We start from the raw sequence: 20,264 nt of genomic DNA, 5'->3' as shown, positions 1-20,264 counted from the left end.
AGTCCAGCCTGGTGCTCTGTGACAACCTAGAGGGGTGAGGGGAGGGTACACACACAGATATATATATATATATATACACACACACACACATGTATATATTTATATATATACTTATGGCTAGTTCACGTTGTACAGCAGAAACCAACACAGCATTGTAAAGCAATTATCCTTCAATTAAAAAAATAAAATAGATAAAATAAAATAATAGCCAAAAAAAACTGTTGTCAAGACCAAACGTCACTCTATTCTATGACTCTGCTCTTCTCTGTACTGGATTCACTTTCAGACAAATTTCACCTTAGGTTTATACCTACTAACTTAACTACATGCAGAAAGAAAAGGTCTCTTTCTCCAACTGTTTCAGCAAAACTACTGGTCATGACTTTCAGATTTGCCAAACCTGATCACATTCCATGCCCTCACTTTGATCCAGAGACTGGGTAGCCCCACTCAAACCACTAGGATAGAGGGTAGGACGAGATATTTGCCCAATGTAAATCCACAGAGATAGGGCCAGGAAAGGGGAGGATGGCTGAGACATCATCAAACACAACCATTTCTAATTGGTATAATCTAATATTGCCTTGGAGTTTGGGCTGCATCACCATTTTCCAAAACTATTTGAACTGTGAAACAAACCAGAATGCTTGGCACTGAAGAGTGGTTTTGAGTGCAGTTATTTTGAATTATTTACTAATCTTCTACCACATTCACCTCCCGCAACCATAAAAATACATATCTTGTTAAAAGGCCACTTGACCAGAATAGTTAAGAGAAATATTCAATAACCTCTAGAGAAAGGGTAGGATAATTATTTTTAGTTTCTGGTATTTGACTATAAATGCTTTCATCCTGGAATGACTTCAGTGAGATTTGTACATCTGAAGGCTGCCAAAAAGAGAAGGGGGGAAAAGTCAAATATTAAAAGAATCCTCCTTGCTCTCACCCAAAAGAGGAAGATCCTTAAATTTTTAAAGAAAATGTTAACTCTATTTTTAACTCCCTGTTTGGGTTCTCTAAGGCTTAGTCTAACTAAGAGGTCAGGTAGCAAAAAGCTTTAGAAACCAAATATTTCATACCTAGGCTTCATTAACCCTTTATTAAAATGTCTGATAAGAGAGACAAAGAGAGAACACAGGTCTTCCACAGGCAATCCAGTCCTTTATCATCTCAGTACCTTCCACAGATGGGCCCTGAAAGATTTCTAACATGAAATTTGTTCTGAGTAAGAAAGATCACTAAAAAGCATATGCTATAATAAAGACATATTGGCACTGAAAATTGTCCTAAATTGAACTACCAAATTAGTTTGTCACCTTAAGATACCACTATTTATGGGGTGAGAATGACCATGTGGCCAGTGATTTTTCACATCAAGTTTACATCAAGCTTTGCTTTCCAAACATTTTAAATCATCAGTGTAACTCCAGTGATGGTGTCTTCTAGACTGACTCTTACTTGGAATGATTCATCCATCACCAAACTCTGTTCCCAAACCATTTGAAATCTGCAGTTTTCAGTTTCAACTTGCAATGGATTAACACTCAAAGCCATCCTCTTGTTATACTGAGCATAGCACAGTCTACCTGAAGGACCCCACAGGAGGAATCCACATCTATCATCATGGGAGGGAAAGATGATGCTACTTGATTCAAGAGTCATGTTTCTCAGACTGAGCCACTTCTATTAACAGAATGTTCTTCATTTGCCTCCATATCCCTCTCCCTTTTAGTGATGAGCCTCCCCCACCCCAGCCCTCATGATACCTTCCCTCCACCATTCACGCCCACAGACACAGACAATGCAGAACTCTACAATAAACAGTGGGGAAGTTTTTACTCAGTGAAGAACTCCAATGATGCAAAAGAAAGGGTATAGTTTCCAAAATCATTTTGCTCTCATGGAAAATTTGATCTTGTGTAAATAATTTCCCAAATCTCCAGCTCACACTGGAGAAATCACAGTGTGATTAATTAATTAATCTAAATTAAATTAATTCCATATCATAGGCTAAAGACAAAACTAAAAGTCTAATCTCATAACTTTTCTGACTCTTCCTTGTCCAAACAAACACTCTTCAGTCAACTTTCTCCTTTCTCAATAAAGTTCTGCATATAGTAAAAGGGATAAGTAATTTTGTACATGATTTCCACAAGAAATCATTTCAAAGAAGAAATTTTAAAAATAAACAACTGCCCGAAATATCTCTTTGTAACAAAATGTGACAAAGTGGAGTTAGGACAAAATAACTTACATCTACATGAAAAGCATAACTGTTTCCCTGAAAAAAGATCTGAGTGGTTATGCAAATTACACAAGTTAGTAGAAATCTGATCCCCAAAATAAATGAAAGGACAAAATGGCTAACTGGGACACAAGACTGTTCTGTGGTGACCAATAATAAGAGCAAATGTGAAGATTATGTAACGTGACAGTCTGAAAGTGACGGGCATAGGGCTATGGAATTCTGGGTGTGCCCCAGTTCTGGGAATATTCGTGGGATGTTCCTGTGTCTGCTGCTCAGAGTCAGTGGAAAGGAAGGGAAGGAAAAGGGGCCAATGTGTTTGTTGCAGTGTTAGGTCCCCAGGGAAATTTACATAAGCATGGTCCCTCCAGCTATTGTTCTATTTATTTTTGCTCTGTTTCGTTCTACTTCTTTCCACTATATTGTTCTCAGCAAGGGTTTTCTTCTCCTTCACTGACTATTGTTGTTTAGTCACTAAGTCATGTCCAATTCTTTGCAAACCCATGAACTGCAGAACACCAGGCTCCTCTCTTCTCCACTATCTCCTGCTCTAAACGCCTGTCCATTGAATTGGTGATGCTATCTAACCATCTCATCCTCTGTCGCCCCCTTCTCCTTTCGCCTTCAGTCTTTCCCAACATCAGGGTCTCTTAGAATGAGTCAGCTCTTCACATCAGGTGGCCAAAATAGTGGAGCTTCAGCAACGTCCTTTCAATGAATATTCAGGGTTGATTTCCTTTAAAATTGACTGGTTTGATCTCCTGACAGTCCAAGGGACTCTCAAGAATCTTCTCTAGCACCACAAATCAAAAGCATCAGTTCTTCAGCACTCAGCCTTCTTTATGACCCAACTCTCACACCCGTACATGACTACTGGAAAAACCATAACTGTGACTACACGGACCTTTGTTGGCAAGGTGATGTCTCTGCTTTTTAATACACTGTCTAGTTTTGTCATAGCTTTCTTTCCAAAGAGCAGGTATCTTTTATTTCATGGTTACAGTCACCATCTACAGTGCATATCTCCTAAATAAACATGGCACTTTTTCATTGGATAAAACACCCAAATACTATGGTGAATGGATAGATGTTTGTAAAGTGAAAGTCTCAAAAAACCAAAAATGCCTTTGATTACTACCCATGTGACCTTACCTTGACATAGGTCTCTTAATGGGCTGATTTCTTTTTTTTTTTTGGTCAAAGAAAAAGAGGCATTTCCAAGCTGAATGCAGAATGAAATAAAAGCATTCAAGTTATTTTATGGGACCAAAGTATGAGACATTATATATATATATACACATATATATATATGTTCCATAAATGTCTTACATATATATAAATTTATATATATATAATTATATACATAATATGTATTACCATATACAATGATACATACTATCTATATAATGACATGTATTCTCATAATTTGTATACATACGTACACACACACACACACACACACACACACACACACACTAGATTAACATCAACTCTATAGTTTACCTAACACATGTCCACTATTTTCCTATGAATAACTTCCCTGCAAGCAGTTTCTCATACAACTAACCGGCTGTGAGGCCATCTTGCTATAAAAGATAAGACGGTTGACCATTAACATCACACTAGAAAATAGTAACATACCAGTTCTTGCAAATCCTTTGGTGACCTAATCTAACCATATTCTGTTAAAGTTTTCAACGTTTTCAAGAAACTTACATGCATCAGGAATCATGTAACCAATTCTGGGGGTGGGGGGGGAGTAGGAGGAGCTTGATTTGATTCTTCTTTTGCTTACATTTTCTAATATTATGTCATAACTTTGGGAAAGGCAGCAAGAGAGAACAAGCCATGGTAACTAAATTAGGTAAAGAATCGATCATTAGTGCTCTCAAAAACTGTTGGGAATCTCTAGCCACCTCTTGCAAAATTTGCTTAACTTGGAGAACTTCCAATTGTGACATGTGGGAGGGATCACCAAAGGTCTTGCAAAAACTGATGGTTTATCATTTTCTACTGCAATCCAAACAAAACTGTTAATCAGTTATTTTTTTTTCTTTTATAGCAAAATGCCTTTATAGCAAGTTAACTTGCTATGAAACTGTTTGCAGCAAATGTGTTTATGATGAAAATACCTAGGATCTTATTAACAGCATTACCTTGGGCAAGTTATTTAGTTTCTCTGAAGCTTCTTTTACTTATTTCTGTAAGTACAATGATATATAAAAGAATATATCTAAAAAGTAAATATTTACTGAATAACAAGCATATTGTGAGTGCCAGGAGTTCCTATATAGCAATTATGACCAAAACATTCATATTCTTAAATGCACTGGAGCTAGAGCTATCACTTAACACATAATGTTCTCCTTTGCCACATGAAAAATAGGACTGAAATCTAGGTCTCCAGAATATATATAAAAAATTATATACACAAGAGAATATATACCAAAACATATATACTTTTTCCACTATTCTAGGCAGATGTTGAAGAATATTTACATTTAAATATGGAATGTCTGACATTCTAAACATTCACTTGAAACCAAATAATAAAATTTAAATCGAGGGTGCTTTGGGCTCTGGAATCTATCCTGAGTCTCCACCCTGAAACCCATTTAAGCTAGTAGATGACAGCAATGCAGAGTTGTCAGCTTTCTAGTGTTCTCTACTGAAATAAAAGGATCATACAGCGCTAGATGCCAACACAGCAAATAATTATACTGAGTGCTCTTTCCACCGCCACTGAATCAAAAAGTGAAATTTACTGTGGATGTACCTGAATGCCTGGTATATCAGCTGTCCTGTGAGAAGTCATTACACTTGCTGAGTATCTACCATGTGCCAGACACTGGATGTACAGAAGATACAAACTGAAATGAGAAGTTATTCTTGCTCCCCAGGTGCTTACAGCCATGAGTAAGAATCACAGCACATGCTCATTGAGGACAAAATGTGAGATAAAATAAATTCCATAAAGAAGAATACAGTGCTACACTGGTCAGAATGGCCATCATCAAAAAGTCTACAAACAATAAATGCTGGAGAGGGTGGTGGAGAAAAGGGAACCGTCTTGCACTATTGGTGGGAATGTAAATCAATAGCACCACTATGGAATATGGTATGGAGATTCCTTAAAAAACTAGGAGTAAGACCACCATATGACCCAGCAATCCCACTCCTAGGCATAAACCCTGAGAAAACCAAAATTGAAAAAGACACATGTACCCCAGTGTTCACTGCAGCACTATTTACAACAGCTATAACATGGAAGCAACCTAGATGTCCATTGACAGATGAATGGATAAGAAGTTGTGGTACATAATACAAAGGAATATTACTCAGCCATAAAAAGGAAAGTAACTGAGTCAGTCAGTTCTAATGAGGTGGATGAACCTAGAGCCTATTATACAGAGGAAGTAAGTCGGAAAGAGAAAGATAAATACCGTATACTAGAGCATACATATGGAATCTAGAAAGATGGTACCAAAGAATTTATTTGCAGGGCAGCAATGGAGAAGCAGGCATAGAGAACAGACTTATGGACACAGGGAGAGAGGAGGAGAGGCTGAGATGTATGGAGACAGAAACACGAAAACTTACATTACCATACGTAAAATAGATAGCCAATGGGAATTTGCTGTATGTTGCAGGGAATGCAGACAGGTACTCTGTATCAACCTAGAGGGGTGAGATGGGAGAGAGATGGGAGGGAGGGTCAAGAGGGAGGGGACATATGTATACCTATGGCTGATTCATGTTGATGTTTGAAAGAAAACAACAAAATTCTGTAAAGCAATTATCACTCAATTAATAAATCAGTAAAATTTTAAAAATGGACACAGTGCTAGAAAAACCCAAAGAAAGGAATGATTAAAACAGGCTGGCTTGGGGATGCAGATAGGGCAGGATGGGGATAAGGACAGGATAATTCTCTATCCTAGAATTTCTAGGATGTGAAAAATGGAAACTCTTCGAAGTATGTTGAGAGAGAGACAGAAATGAAGAGAAACCTAGATGGCATCATCAGAATAAAAAGGCACAGCAAAATGGTGTACCTCAATCATCGTGCACTGATTCATCAATTCAGAGAACACATCCAGACCAGCAATTCAGTCATCAAGATTTATTCATTCTTGAAGATAATTAAGGCTTAGTGTCATCCCAATTAAGTGTCTATCTCTATAGTCAATTTTAATCTCCTCCCAAAAGAAAGCAATGCTAATGCATTAATTAAAAGAAGTAAAGCTCCATATTGACAGACTTCTCTTTAGCAATCTATCATTTCTAGGATTTTAGAAAATAACTCTAAATAACCAATGAACAAAATTAAGGCTTTCAGGTCTGTTGCTTTAAAGAAAAGTCAACATTTGTAAAAATTTTCACAGAGTAGGTAAATACAAAATGAAAATTTAACATATCCGCATCAGTTAAATCTCCCTAAACAAATTTGGAAGGCTGCCTCTGACTTTCACTACATTATTGTTTCACTAAGAGTACAGATGGCACAATTAGCTGGGTATTGACATGGTGATAATGAAAAAATTAGCTAAGAAAGCCAAAATGTGATTTATTTAAGGAAAAAAATCAATATCCATACGTAATGATCTTAAGTGCCAATGATACTATATGAAAGAGCAATCACCATGCATTCATCTCCCTAGGAGATTTCAATTTCATATGCTTAGTTACTTGTGAGAAATAAAAGATAGGACACATTAAACAGTGTTAAAACCTATGAGCTACACCTTGAGAATGTGGGGAATCATCACCAATTAATGAAGATATTCAAAAAATGCCTTTTGAGGATGTACTAAAAAACCTTGTGCTACATGCTACAGTCTCCAACATAGGTAATTACTCATGGTCTTGCAACACATGAACTATCTAGGAGGACAGAGAATGTCTAACCTGGGCCTAATCCAGGCTTCTGAAAGTGGTAATAAAAGAAATATTATTGATATTAACTATGATAATTTTCCACTTAGTGCTCATTTCCTGTGTACCACACACAGAAATATTGAATTTCCCAGTAACAATCAACATTAAAAAAATAAGGATAAAACCCAAATATGCCATTTTTTTTTCTGGTTCATATTTAGCTTATTTATAAAACAAAATATTATAAGCATGATTCATACCAAAATATTCTACAACTGTTTTGAAAAGCAATCTATTTCTCTCAGTTTCTCCAGAACCCATGCTAGCCATTCCAATGATAAATGAAAAATATTTCACAGTAAGATGTCAGTTTCAGAAAAGAGTATCTTAGACTCTTAGAAGTATCTTAGAATTACGTAGACAGTCTCTACTGAAAAATATTCCACATTGTTTACTTTTATTGTCTTTAAGTTGACTCCAGATGTAGTCAGGTTTAAGCCATAAGGCACCTTGAAAGCTTTCTCAAAAGCTTTTAGGTGTAAAATATATACTAACTAAACTTGCATTCAGCCAGTTCATATCATCAAGCTTTCTCCTTTTTCTTCTTACCCATGCAGCCACCCACAAGATAGCTTTAAGGCTACACAGATCATTTCACCATGATAACTAATAAATATTCATACAACCCTTGGAAGAAGAAAATATAAGAGGCAGGACATATTCAAATTATTTCCTTTAAAAGCAACTTAATTTTTTAAACTCATACGTACTACTCAGTTTTATATATATGCCTGAAAACAACAACAGATCACAGAGAACTGTATACTTTATTAGAGGGCCAAAATAATAATGAAATATGAATAATGATTCCTTATCCAGTAATATGAAATATAATAGTTCCTCTTTCTATGTAATTGGAGTACCTCAACATATCACTGGTGAGGGCTTCCTTTGTTATCAAACTTGCTGAGAGTAAGAATAGAACAGAGAGGAGAAAAAATGGACGGAATGGATTCTAGAGAATTAAAGGTGCTTTTTTGAGCCAAAAAACTTGGGGCTAATAGAATACTATTCAGCCTTAAAAAGATAAGGAAATCCTGTCTTTTTGACAACATGGGTGAATCTGCAGGACATTACGCTAAGTAAAATAAGCCAGATACAGTAGGACAAATAGTGTATGACACCATATAATGAGAAATATAAAACAGTCAGACTCTATAAAAGCAGACAGTAGAATAGTGGTTGCCAAGGACTGGTAGATTGGGAAGTGGGAACATGATAGTCAAAGGGTACAACTTTTTTATAATTACTTTATTGAGGTTTGATTAATATAAAAACCTATAAATATTTAATATATTCAACTTGATGGATTTGGAGGTAAGTATAAATAGGTGAAATCATCACCACTATCCATGTCATAAACATATCCATCACCCCTTAAAATTTCCTCCTGTCTAAATTAATTAATGTTGTGTAAGAATATTTAACATAAGAGCTACCATTTTAGCAAGTTATAAAATATGCAGTGCAAGCCTGCTCAGTCGCTCAGTCGTGTCCAACTCTTTGCAACCCCATGGTCTGTAGCCCACCAGGCTCTTCTGCCCATAGGATTTTCCAGGCAAGGATACCAGAGTGGGTTATTTCCTTCTCCAGGGAAAATAGGCAATACAATATTGTTAACTCTAGGCACTAGGCTGTACAGGAGATCTCTATAACTTTAAATTTCTTCATCTGAATGTTAAAAGTGTTAAAAATGTTAAAAGATCATACACCCTGAGAAAACTGTAACTCAAAAAGATACATGCGCCCCAATGATTTCAACACTGTTTACAACAGTCAGGACACTGAAGCAACCTAAGTGTCCATCAACAGGTGAATAGATAAAGAAGATGTCATACACATAGGCAACAGAATATTATTCAGCCATAAAAAAGAAAAACTGGGTCAATTTTAGAAATGTGGATGGACCTAGAGTCTGATATACAGAGTGAAGTAAGTCAGAAAGAGAAAAACAAATATTGTGTATTAACACATATATGTGGAATCTAGAAAATGGTACAGATGAACCTCTTTGCAGGGCAAGAACAGAGATACATATGTAGAGAACAGATTTGTAGGCATGATGGGGGTGGTGGTGGGATGAATTGGGAAATTGGAATTAACATGTACACACTACCATATGTAAAACAGATATCTAGTGGAAACCTGCTGTATAGTGCAGGGAGCTCAGCGCAGGCTTCTGTGATGACTTTGATGGGTAGGGGTGAAGGAGGGGATACATGTATACACACAGCTGATTCACTTTGTATAGCAGAAACCAACGCAAAATTGTAAAGCAACTATGTGCATGTATGCAGTTGTGTCTGACTCTTTTGCAACCCCATGAACTACAGCCTTTCAGGCTCCTCTGTCCTTGAGAATTCCCAGAAAAGAATACTGGATACACCAATAAAAAAATGAGTGACAAACTCAGATGAAGAATGGAATTAGGTTGTAAAAGAAGAGCAACAAAAAGATGCAACTCCTTAAGTATCAATGGGCTCATGATGGAGAACCTCCTCAAGCTATTAAGACAAAACACAGAAATATATGAAATGCAGAAATGGTTGGCTTAGAACTCCTAATTTATTTCCTACCACTTTCTTCCCTACATACAGTCCTTGCTTATTTGGAATAGGCACCAGCCTTTTTGGTCCCTGAGAACAAGTTCAGTAAATTCAGTCTTCAAACTCATTAAATAATCTAATTTAATAAGCGTGTTTTTATTTGTTAGCTACCAACAGGTACTTCCCTGGTAGCTCAGCTGATAAAGAAGCCACCTGCAGTGCAGGAGACCTCGGTTCAATTCCTGGGTCGGGAAGATCCACTGGAGAAGGGATAGGCTACCCACTCTAGTATTCTTGGGCTTCCCTGGTGGCTCAGCTGGTAAAGAATCCGCCTGCAATGCACGAGACCTGGGTTCGATCCCTGGGTTGGGAAGATCCGCTGGAGAAGGGAAAAGCTACCCGCTCCAGTGTTCTGGCCTGGAGAATTCCATGGACTGTATAGCCTATGGGGTCAAAAGAGCAGGACATGACTGAGCAACTTTCACTTCACTTCACCAACAGGCTCAGATGGTAAAGAATCCTTCTGCAATGCAGGAGACCCAGATTCAACCCCCGGGTCAGGAAGATCCCCTGGAGAAGGGAATGGCAACCCACTGCAGTATTCTTGCCTGAAGAATTCCATGGAGGAGCCTGGTGGGTTATAATCCATGGGGTCGCAAAGACTCAGACACGACTGAGCGACTAACACTTTCACTTCTCACTCTCAACAGGAAATCCTACAGAATTATTTGGTCTCAGTAGGCTGTTTCACAAGGGTGGCCCAATTCAAGTTTAATGAAAACCTACACCATTTCCTGCTATGACTTATCTGGAAATTCTGTAATTTCCCAGTCAATCTGTTGAAGAAAATTAAACTCATCCAGTGGGTAAAGGCTTATTTTACCATGATCTGGAATAAGTGAAATACTGAATGTCCAGCATATGAGAACATTCAAATGTCCACCACTGATTTCATTCCTTGAACTTGAGGGGGTCTAGTCATGTAACACCAATGGAACTACCTAACCTATCTTAAGAAATCGAGAAGGCAATTCTGGAGAAAAATGGGAAGGCAATTCTGGAGAAAAAACAATGCTGTGATGGGACGCTGTCCTACCCAAAGACATCTATCCCATAGCTCAAGAGATCAGCGTGGAGTGTTCATCCAAATCTTTTTCTTCTGATGTTGGGACCATGGAAACCAGGAGGCTAAAATTAACAACTCCAAAACCAAAATAGAGAAGTCTTGGATGTTTAGCTGGAGGAAAGCATTTATCAAGAGTTAGGGAAAAACAAACAAATAATCTCCACAGTCCATCTGTATAACAGCCATGATTCTGAGTTTGGCTCTCAGATGCTGTGAGAAGATGAAATTGCATCATCATGTTCAAAATACAGCTGTTTTCACCTGAGGCAGATGTGAGCATTATTGGTCATCATGACATATTATTATGCACGGGTGCTGCTTCGTAGAGTCGGGTAACTCCACCTAACTGTTAACATCCCTCAGTCTTAGAGCTTGAGGAGGCTACTGGCTTGGAGTAAACGGAATAGAAGGAACTAGATTTTCTTTCGAATCCCTACTGCAAGCAATATAAATCAAAACAAAACCAAAACAACAAAGAATCAACAGGCAAACTGGGGTGGGCTTGACTGAGGACAGATTCCAGAAAAAATAAGCAGGGCCTTGAAAGGGAAATAGAAAGCTCTGCACAAGCAGGTTGGCCACTGCACCCAGTGCTGGCCTGGAACCAGCCTGGCAGTACCTCTTCAGTTCAGTTCATTTCAGTCACTCAGTCGTGTCCAACTCTGCGACCCCATAGATTGCAGCACACCAGGCCTCCCTGTTCATCACCAACTCCCAGAGTTTACTCAAACTCATGCCCATTGAGTTGGTGATGTGATCCAACCATCTTAACCTCTGTTGTCCCCTTCTCCTCCCACCTTCAATCTTTCCCAACATCAGGATCTTTTCCAATGAGTCAGTTCTTTACATTAGGTGGCCAGAGTATTGGAGTTTCAGCTTCAGTATCAGTCCTTCCAATGAATATTCAGGACTGATTTCCTTTAGAATGGACTGGTTGAATTTCCTTGCAGCCCAAGGGACTCTTAAGAGTCCCCTCCAACACCACAGTTCAAAAGCATCAATTCTTTGGCACTCAGCTTTCTTTATAGTCCAACTCTCATACCCATACATGACTACTGGATATACCTCTTACACTTTAGTTAAAACTCTGGTTCTGATTCAGTAGGTCTGGAAAGGGCCCAGATGTTGTATTTCTAATAAATTCCCATGTGATGCTGATACTACTGGTTCATGGACCCGGCTTTGTTCATCAAGGCTTTAGGGAGCATAAATGGGTAAACTGAAGGAAATAGGTTAACAATATTTGAGACAGTTTTTCCCTCGTGGAACGGTCCATACAAAACAGACTCCTTCCCTCAACAATCACACTACCCTCCTCTCATACATTACATCACTCATCACAGTTGGTTTCTGATTGACATAAGGGCCTAAAGTTAGTAGATTCCTTGTTTGATTAGCAACTCTGCAGTAAAAGATGGAAAAGAGAAGAGAAGCAAAAAGAGGCAGGAGAGCAAGCAGTAGGTAGCAAGTCAGGTCACAAAAACCACAGGAATTTATTCCAAATCACCATAAGAAATAGAAGAAGAGGAAAATTACTAAAAATGACCAAAAACTACTAATAAAGTAGAGAGGATTCAGACCATTATAATTTGGGGATATCAATACAAAGAGGCTGGTAAAATACTAGACATACAAATTAAATCTACAACAGAGCTTCTAGTTGAAACTGTGAAACAAAAAACTCCTAAATGTTTCTAGGAAACACAGAATGATAATTAGAAACTAATTATAGTAATATGAACAATGTCATTGAACATTCTCTTTATTTCACAACGAACATTGTTGGTGTATATTAATGAAACTTAAAACAATATCAGGCACTTCACAGCTCAATTTCATTCTTGCTTTTTAATTAAAGATTTAATATTGTCAATCCAGAGTTCTAATATGATATTATACTAGAATTGTATTGGAATTGTATGAGGTATTGTTACTTGAAGAATTCAACTAAAATTTTAAATTTGCCATTATAGCAGATAACTCGAACCCGAAGATCAGCTTAAACTGATGGGCAATCCTTTTACATTCAGCCATTTTCGCACATGTATATTGTCAGGAAAACTCCTGAACTGAAAGGCCTTTGGATGGGCTACACACTATTTTTTAAATAAGTTTTATATATTTTTATTTATTGTTGGCTGTGGTGGGTCTTTGTTACTGCGTGTGCTTTTCCCGAGTTGTGGCGAGTGGGGGCTACTCTCCAGCTGTGGTGCTCAGGCTTCTTACTGTTCTCTATTTGTAGTCTCCTGTTGTAAAGCACGGGATCTAGGGTACCTTGGCTTCAGGAGTTGCAGTTTCCAGGCTCTAGAGCACGGGCTCAATAGCTGTGGTGCATGGGCTTAGTTGCTCCACAGCATGCGGAATCTTCTTGGATCAAGGATCACGCCCATTGTTTTCTGCATTGGCAGGTGAATTCTTTACCACTGAGCCACCAGGGAAGCTGGCTACGCACTACTGAATTGACCGCAATCCCAGTTCAGACGGGAAACAGTGAACTTATGTGCCTGGATTCTGAATGCATTTCAGTTTACAGATCTTGTATTTACGTATTTTAAGGAGATACGTTCTCTTTTTCAATGGTTGACAAAATAACAAGTAGTTTTCACATTTTGTGTTTAAAGGTAAAGCTAACTCTCTGAGTTACTGATGGCAAGGAGTTTAATTTACTTGAGAATACAGGATCTATTAAAGGAGGGCATGGCAACCCACTCCAGTATTCTTGTCTGGCGAATCCCATGGACAGAAGAGCTTGGCAGGCTACAGTCCACAAAGTCACAAAGAGTTGGACAAGACTGAAGTGACTTAGCACTCATGCATGCATAGGACATGGAGAAAATAAATATAAACCAAGGAGGTATAATAATACAGGCAAAACAATAACAACAAATGTTCTGATAGAACAGAGAAAAAAATTCAGAATAGTTTTCTCCAAAGAGCATTCTGAGATAACCATTGAAGAATGGACAGTATTTAATGGTCAGAATGACCTGGAAGTCTGGAAGTGGGTGAGTGATGAAGGAAGTCCCAGATGTGGGAAAATATAAGGCGTCACCAAGGAAGAACAAGAAACTAGAACAAAGTGGGCTTAAAAGACAGTAACAGGAGAAAAAAAGAATACATTTCATCAGAGCAAAATATCATTCTATTTCAGCCCTCATCTGCTCCGTTGCTCTCTTTCATCTGAGAGCAATGCAATTATTAAACACCAACATCTGGGCCTGTCTACTTGTGTTCTGGTCCTAGTTATTAGCATAGTCCCAAGGCTGAATTCTTCCTGATCACTGGTCTTCTTTTGATCCTTGTTCACAAGGAAGCATTGTACAACTCTTGCTGATGACTCTCATCTCCCCTCCACATGCTCAGCACCAGCCTCCTTACTGTGCTTAATCACTGCTAAGGCTTTGGTCTTTCTGATTTTGTTCTCTTCTCTAAGCTGTGCAAGCCAGGGCCAGAGCATACCCACGTCTCCTGAGCTTGGCCATTCACTGTCTCCTGGAGCCAGAGCACATATTTCTAAGCACCTTCATCATAACATTCTCAGCAAACATTGTACATGTCTCTGTATTTCCCACTGTATCAGAATTAAACTCTTTGGTTGGCTTTCAAAGACCCTCATTATTTGACCCAACTCTAGCTGTTTCCGTCTGTCCACCCAGTTCTCAGCAGTTTGGTCCCTCTAAGTTCTACATGCAGAGTTGGTTGCAGCAGTAGTCTTAAGCCTGATAAAATTCTTCATTTTTCAAACTCAGCTTATCACTACTCTTTAGGAGCCCTTTCTGGACTCCTCATTGATTTCAGTCACCCTCCTAACTTCTGTATATAATTTATATCATACTGGTTCATACATCTTTATTTTAATATTATTTTCTATTGTTTCACATTTATTTATTACATTTTCGCAAATAATTTTGGTAAGATTATGATTTTTTTGCAGTTTTGACTTGTTTTACTGTCAAGTATCCAACATAATGTTGACCATGTCATGAGTTTTTATAAATAATTATTGAATAATGGGTTAGAGAGAGCTTCAATAAGTAAATGGTTAGAACAGATTTTATAGTTTTGTGAAAAGTGCTGGAGGAAATAGTGTTACACTGAATGCAGACTTACCAGAGAAGACACTAGGTATCTTGGAGAGGAAACTTTTGACAGTACGAATGGGAATTCCGTTTTTTTCATCTTGCATGCGTGCTATGACGTCTTCCATCTAAATAACAATAATAAAATGATTAAGTCATTTTATAAGTTGAACTTTTTGAGAAAAAAATAGTTCTCATAAGATTTTTGTATATCTGTTTTGCTTAGCTAAAAATAATGCCATATTTTTGTCTTTCTACACTTTATCATATAAATTTCAGTTTGGTTAAAAGATGATTGAGGAAACAGAAAGGTGGCTATTTTTGAGTCCACTAAGCTTAAGAATAATTTTGTGCTTAGAATATTGCCTCTCTCCTGTTTTCACATTCTTTGGTTATAAATGATAGAAAATATTGTGATAATAAAGTCCACACTTCTTTAATGCTATCTCTTGAACTCAGTGCAAAAGAAAATAGAAGACTTAAAAGCATCAGGTTGGACTTCCTCTTCAAACAAGAGAGCTTCTATGATTTGATTTAACGTTAACTTCTACAACCTGTGATCTGCCTAGAAACACAGGACTAACTGCCAGAAAGTGTTGCTTCTCCTGTTCAGGCATTCACTAAAGTGAGGTATGAAATGTAGATGTATGAACACACATGTGCACAATTAATAAAAATAAATGTCACACGATAGCCTTTTGCCTATTTACTACCTTCCAAGGTATGTATTTTTCTTTCAATTTGATTCATACATTCTCTTCTGTTTCTGAAAATTTTTCAGTTTTAAAGGGCTTTGCTTTACCAAGTCTAATATGAAATTTAGTTCTAAATAACAGTTGTTCAAATCATAGCTTCAGACTTTTGTATGTGCTTCTAAACCTATGGCACATAAATACACACAAACATACATATGTTGTATGAACAGTATGAATCTCAAAATATATTCATTTATGATCCTATAAATGGCTTAGTGGTAAAGAACCCATCTGCCAGTGCAGGAGACACAGGAGATGCAGGTTCAATCTCTGGGTCAGGAAGATCCCCTGAAGAAGGAAATGGCAGCCCACTCCAGTATTCTTGCCTAGGAAGCTCCATGGACAGACAGACAACTTAGCAACTAAACAACAACAGTTATTGATGTTGGATTCTAGACCAGACTTACAGAAGGCACTATGGATGTGAAAATAAATATAATACATTTGCTGCCTTCAAAAAAAATTCAGGCAATATTGAAAACAATGGTAAAATTTGAGTAAGGTTTCATTAATAGTGTAGTACCAATATCAATTTTCCATTTTTGAAAATTAAGCTATAATTATATAAGATGCTGGAATTAGAGGAAACTGAGTAAAGGACATATAGAGAACTTTCTGTACTATTTTTAGATCTTTTTCTGTGAATCTAAAATTATTCAAAATAAAACATTAAAAAAAGTTTTATTTTGTATTGGAGTAGTCAATTAACAATGTCGTGATAGTTTAGGGTGAGTGGCAAAGGGACTCAGCCATATATATACAGGTATCCATTCTCCCCCAAACTCCCCTCCCATCCAGGCTACCATATAACATTGAGAAGAGTTCCATGTGCTATACTTAGTTATCCTATACTATTATACTTAGTCCTTCGTAGTTATCCATTTAAAATATAGCAAGATATATGTCCATCTAAACTCCCTAACTATCCCTTCCCCCCATTCTTCCCCTCCATGTCTAGTTGTTTTATCAATCAATTATCAACCAATACAACTTCAGAACAATATTCAATGAAGAAATCTTACTTGCCTGGATAAGTATTTTCAGGTTTATTAACATGAGAAACTGAGATGTGGGAAGAATGGATATAAGATCTTATCATTTATGACGCTCTGAACAAGCTAAGTAAGTTCTCTATGGCTTCATTTTCTCATGTATAAAATGTATGTAATAATATTTATAATTACTCTTTCACAATATTTGTAGGATTGGGTTGGGGCAAAAGGGGTAATTTACTAAACAACCTAGCATATATAAAGCACCATACATGGGCAGACAACAAACACTGGACTTCAGATGTCTATAAACACCCCTGATACTTAGAGATGTATATTTTCCACTCCTTATGCCCCTTTTCCATGTGAAAGCAGCACCATTAGCTGAATTCTCCTGCCTCTCTCTGTTCCCTAATTCACTCCACTCTGGGGAACTGGGCTGACTTAGGTAGAAGGACTGGTAAAGAGAAATTGGTCTATAGGGCCCATCTCTTTCCTGTAGGGAAGCCCCTATCCAAATCTGCTGATTTAGAGAGGCCCATGCCAGTGAGTGAGTAGTCAGTTAGGTACTAGGTTTTAGGATTAAGTCTCCTGTGTTCACAAATACTCTTCAATATAATAGCTTTGTCAGCAATCAAGGTGCTACTGCGATCTCTAACTGCTTTACTCTCTGGTTGTGAGTTTCAGTGGGTTCTGAATTTAGATAGGAAAGGAAGTCTTTTTTCCTAAGATCAGACCCCCCCCCCCAAACACCCCAACATATTCAATTATTCACATGTAATAAATATATTTCATCCAATTATAGAATCATGAAAAGAGATCCACTTTTATGACTTTTATTTTGTTGTTGTTTGTCCTTCATTCATCTGACAAAATGTTCAGAAATGAATAAGCTGCTTTGCTTTACCTAATATCGGCCTGTAAACCTTCATATGATCAGCTTACTAGTTTAAACCCGGCCAGCGATGATGGACAGGGAAACCTCTCTGACTCTCACTTTAATCAATTCAGCTCCCCAGCATGTGACAATCATCACTTCTGGTTTTGGGTGTGGAATTAAGGTCTGCCTCTCAGTCTGCTGAATCCCAAAGGACCAAGGTTACGAGTGTGGGAATTAAAAGTAACCTGTGTGGTTGCATTTTAAAATCTTCCATTTTCTTAAGCCATAATTTCCACAGAAGGAAAAACATTTAAAAATCCATGTAAAAACAGGATTTGTATTCCAGATTGAAAATGTGATGATCAAAATTAATTCAGCTGTTTTTATCTTAATTCAGATATGATCTACACATGAACTTTACATGACATAGAGCAAACAAAATGACAAAACAAAGATAAATTCAATCTAGCTTTTAAAAGCTAAGACCAGTCACAAAGGCCACATGTAACAAAAAATCATTCTAAACTCATTTAAGCATTCACTCAGAGTCTATTTTTAAAATAAGCAGGTTTTAACATGCTTGATTACCAGCATTCTCATTATAAAATTAGAAAATAAGAGCAGAAAAACTAAAGAGCAAGCTAGATAGAAAGAGACTAAAAATATAACTCTAATAAATGATAAAACCCTTTGAGATGATTTAATTTAAGACCTCAGATATCATACCTTTAATTTAATAGCTTTAATTTAAAGACTCAGATGTCATACCTTTCACAAAATAAGACATGTATATATACATCTATCTATCTACCTATCTGTCTTTCCCAAAGAAAGGCAATGCCAAAGAATGTTCAAACTACCAAATAATTGCACTCATCTCACGTTCTAGCAAAGTAATGCTCAAAATTCTCCAAGCCAGGCTTCAACAGTATGCCAGCCGAGAACTTACAGATGCTCAAGCTGGATTTAGAAAAGGCAGAGGAACCAGAGGTCAAATTTCCAACATCTGCTGGATCATAGAAAAAACAAGAGAACTTCAGAAGAACATCTACTTCTGCTTTATTGACTATGCCAATGCCTTTGACTGTGTGGATCACAACAAACTGTGAAAAATTCAAGAGACAGAAATACCAGACCACCTTACCTGCCTCCTGAGAAATCTGTACGCAGGTCAAGAAGCAACAGTTAGAACCGGACATGGAACAACAGACTGGTTCCAAATTGGGAAAGGAGTATGTCAAGGCTGTATATTGTCACCCTGCTATTTAACTTATATGCAGGTACATCATATGAAATACTGGGCTAGATGAAACACAAGCTTGAATCAATATTGCTAGGAGAAATATCAATAACCTCAGATATGCAGATGACACCACCCTTATAGCAGAAAGCAAAGAAGAACTAAAGAGCCTCTTGATGAAAGTGAAAGAGGAGAGTGAAAAAGTTGACTTAAAACTCAACATTCAAAAAACAAAGATCATAACATCCCATCTCATCACTTCCTGGCAAACAGATGGGGAAACAATGGAAACAGTAACAGACTTTATATTCAGGGACTCCAAAATCACTGCAGATGGTGACTGCAGTCACGAAATTAAAAGATGCTTGCTCCTCGAAAGAAAAGTTATGACAAACCTAGACAGCATATTAAAAAAGCAGAGACATTACCTTACCAACAAAGTTCCATATCATCAAAACAATGATTTTTCCAGTAGTCATGTATGGATATGAGAGTTGGACCATAAAGAAAGCTGAGTGCCCAAGAATTGATACTTTTGAACTGTGGTGTTGGAGAAGACTTTTGAGAGTCCCTTGGACTGAAAGGAGATTGAACCAGTCAATCCTATAGGAAATCAGTCCTGAACGTTCATTGGGAGAACTGATGTTGAAGCTGAAGCTCCAACACTTTGGCCACCTGATGGGAAGAAACAACTCATTGGAAAAGACTCTGATGCTGGGAAAGATTGAAGGCAGGAGGAGAAGGGGATGACAGAGGATGAGATGGTTGGATGGCATCACCGACTCAATGGACGTGAGTTTGAGCAAGTGCCAGGAGTTGGTGATAGACAGGGAAGCCTGATGTACTGTAGTCTGTGGCGTCACAAAGAGTTGGACATGACTGAGCAACTGTACTGAATTGAACTGAATCAACAATGGTGCAATATCTGGAAATTAATGTGATATAGTACATTAACAAATTAAAGAATAAATTTTATGAACATCTCAACAGATACAGAAAGAAGTATTTGACAAAATTCAATATCTATATATGATTTAAAACAACACTCAACAAAGTGAATATGATAGAAACAAACCTCACATAATAAAGACCATACATGACAAACCCACATAAGTGGTCACATGCAGTTGTGAGAGCTGGACGGTAAAGAAGGCAGAGGGTTGAAGAATTGACGCCTTCAAACTATGGTGCTAGAGAAGACTCCTGAGAGTCCCTTGGACAGCAAGGAGATCAAAACACACCAATCTTAAGGAAAATCAACCCTGCATACTCATTGTAGGGACTGATGCTGAAGTTGAAACTCCAGTATTTTGATTATCTAATGTGAACATCTGACTCATTGGAAAAGTCCCTGATGCTGGGAAGGATTGAGGGCAGAAGGAGAAGAGTGCATCAGAGGATGAGATGGCTGGATGGCATCACTGATGTGATGGACATGAACTTGGGCAAACTTTGGGAGATGG

General features: G+C 37.6%; 1 protein-coding gene across 4 annotated transcripts in view; it reads right to left on the bottom strand.

The window, feature by feature from the left end:
- RGS7 (regulator of G protein signaling 7) overlaps positions 1-20,264 on the bottom strand; it is a 442,134-nt gene that overhangs the window by 171,479 nt on the left and 250,391 nt on the right. For all 4 annotated transcript variants that reach the window (XM_065935654.1, XM_065935651.1, XM_065935652.1 and 1 more), the window contains exon 3: positions 14,966-15,062. In XM_065935654.1, the coding sequence (XP_065791726.1) occupies positions 14,966-15,062 (97 nt within the window). The remainder of the gene's footprint in view (positions 1-14,965; positions 15,063-20,264) is intronic.

The sequence above is a fragment of the Muntiacus reevesi genome, chromosome 5 (assembly GCF_963930625.1).
Source record: "Muntiacus reevesi chromosome 5, mMunRee1.1, whole genome shotgun sequence".
Taxonomy (NCBI): domain Eukaryota; kingdom Metazoa; phylum Chordata; class Mammalia; order Artiodactyla; family Cervidae; genus Muntiacus; species Muntiacus reevesi.
The sequence above is the reverse complement of the archived record's forward strand: the minus strand, read 5'-3'. Positions and strand labels throughout refer to the sequence as shown.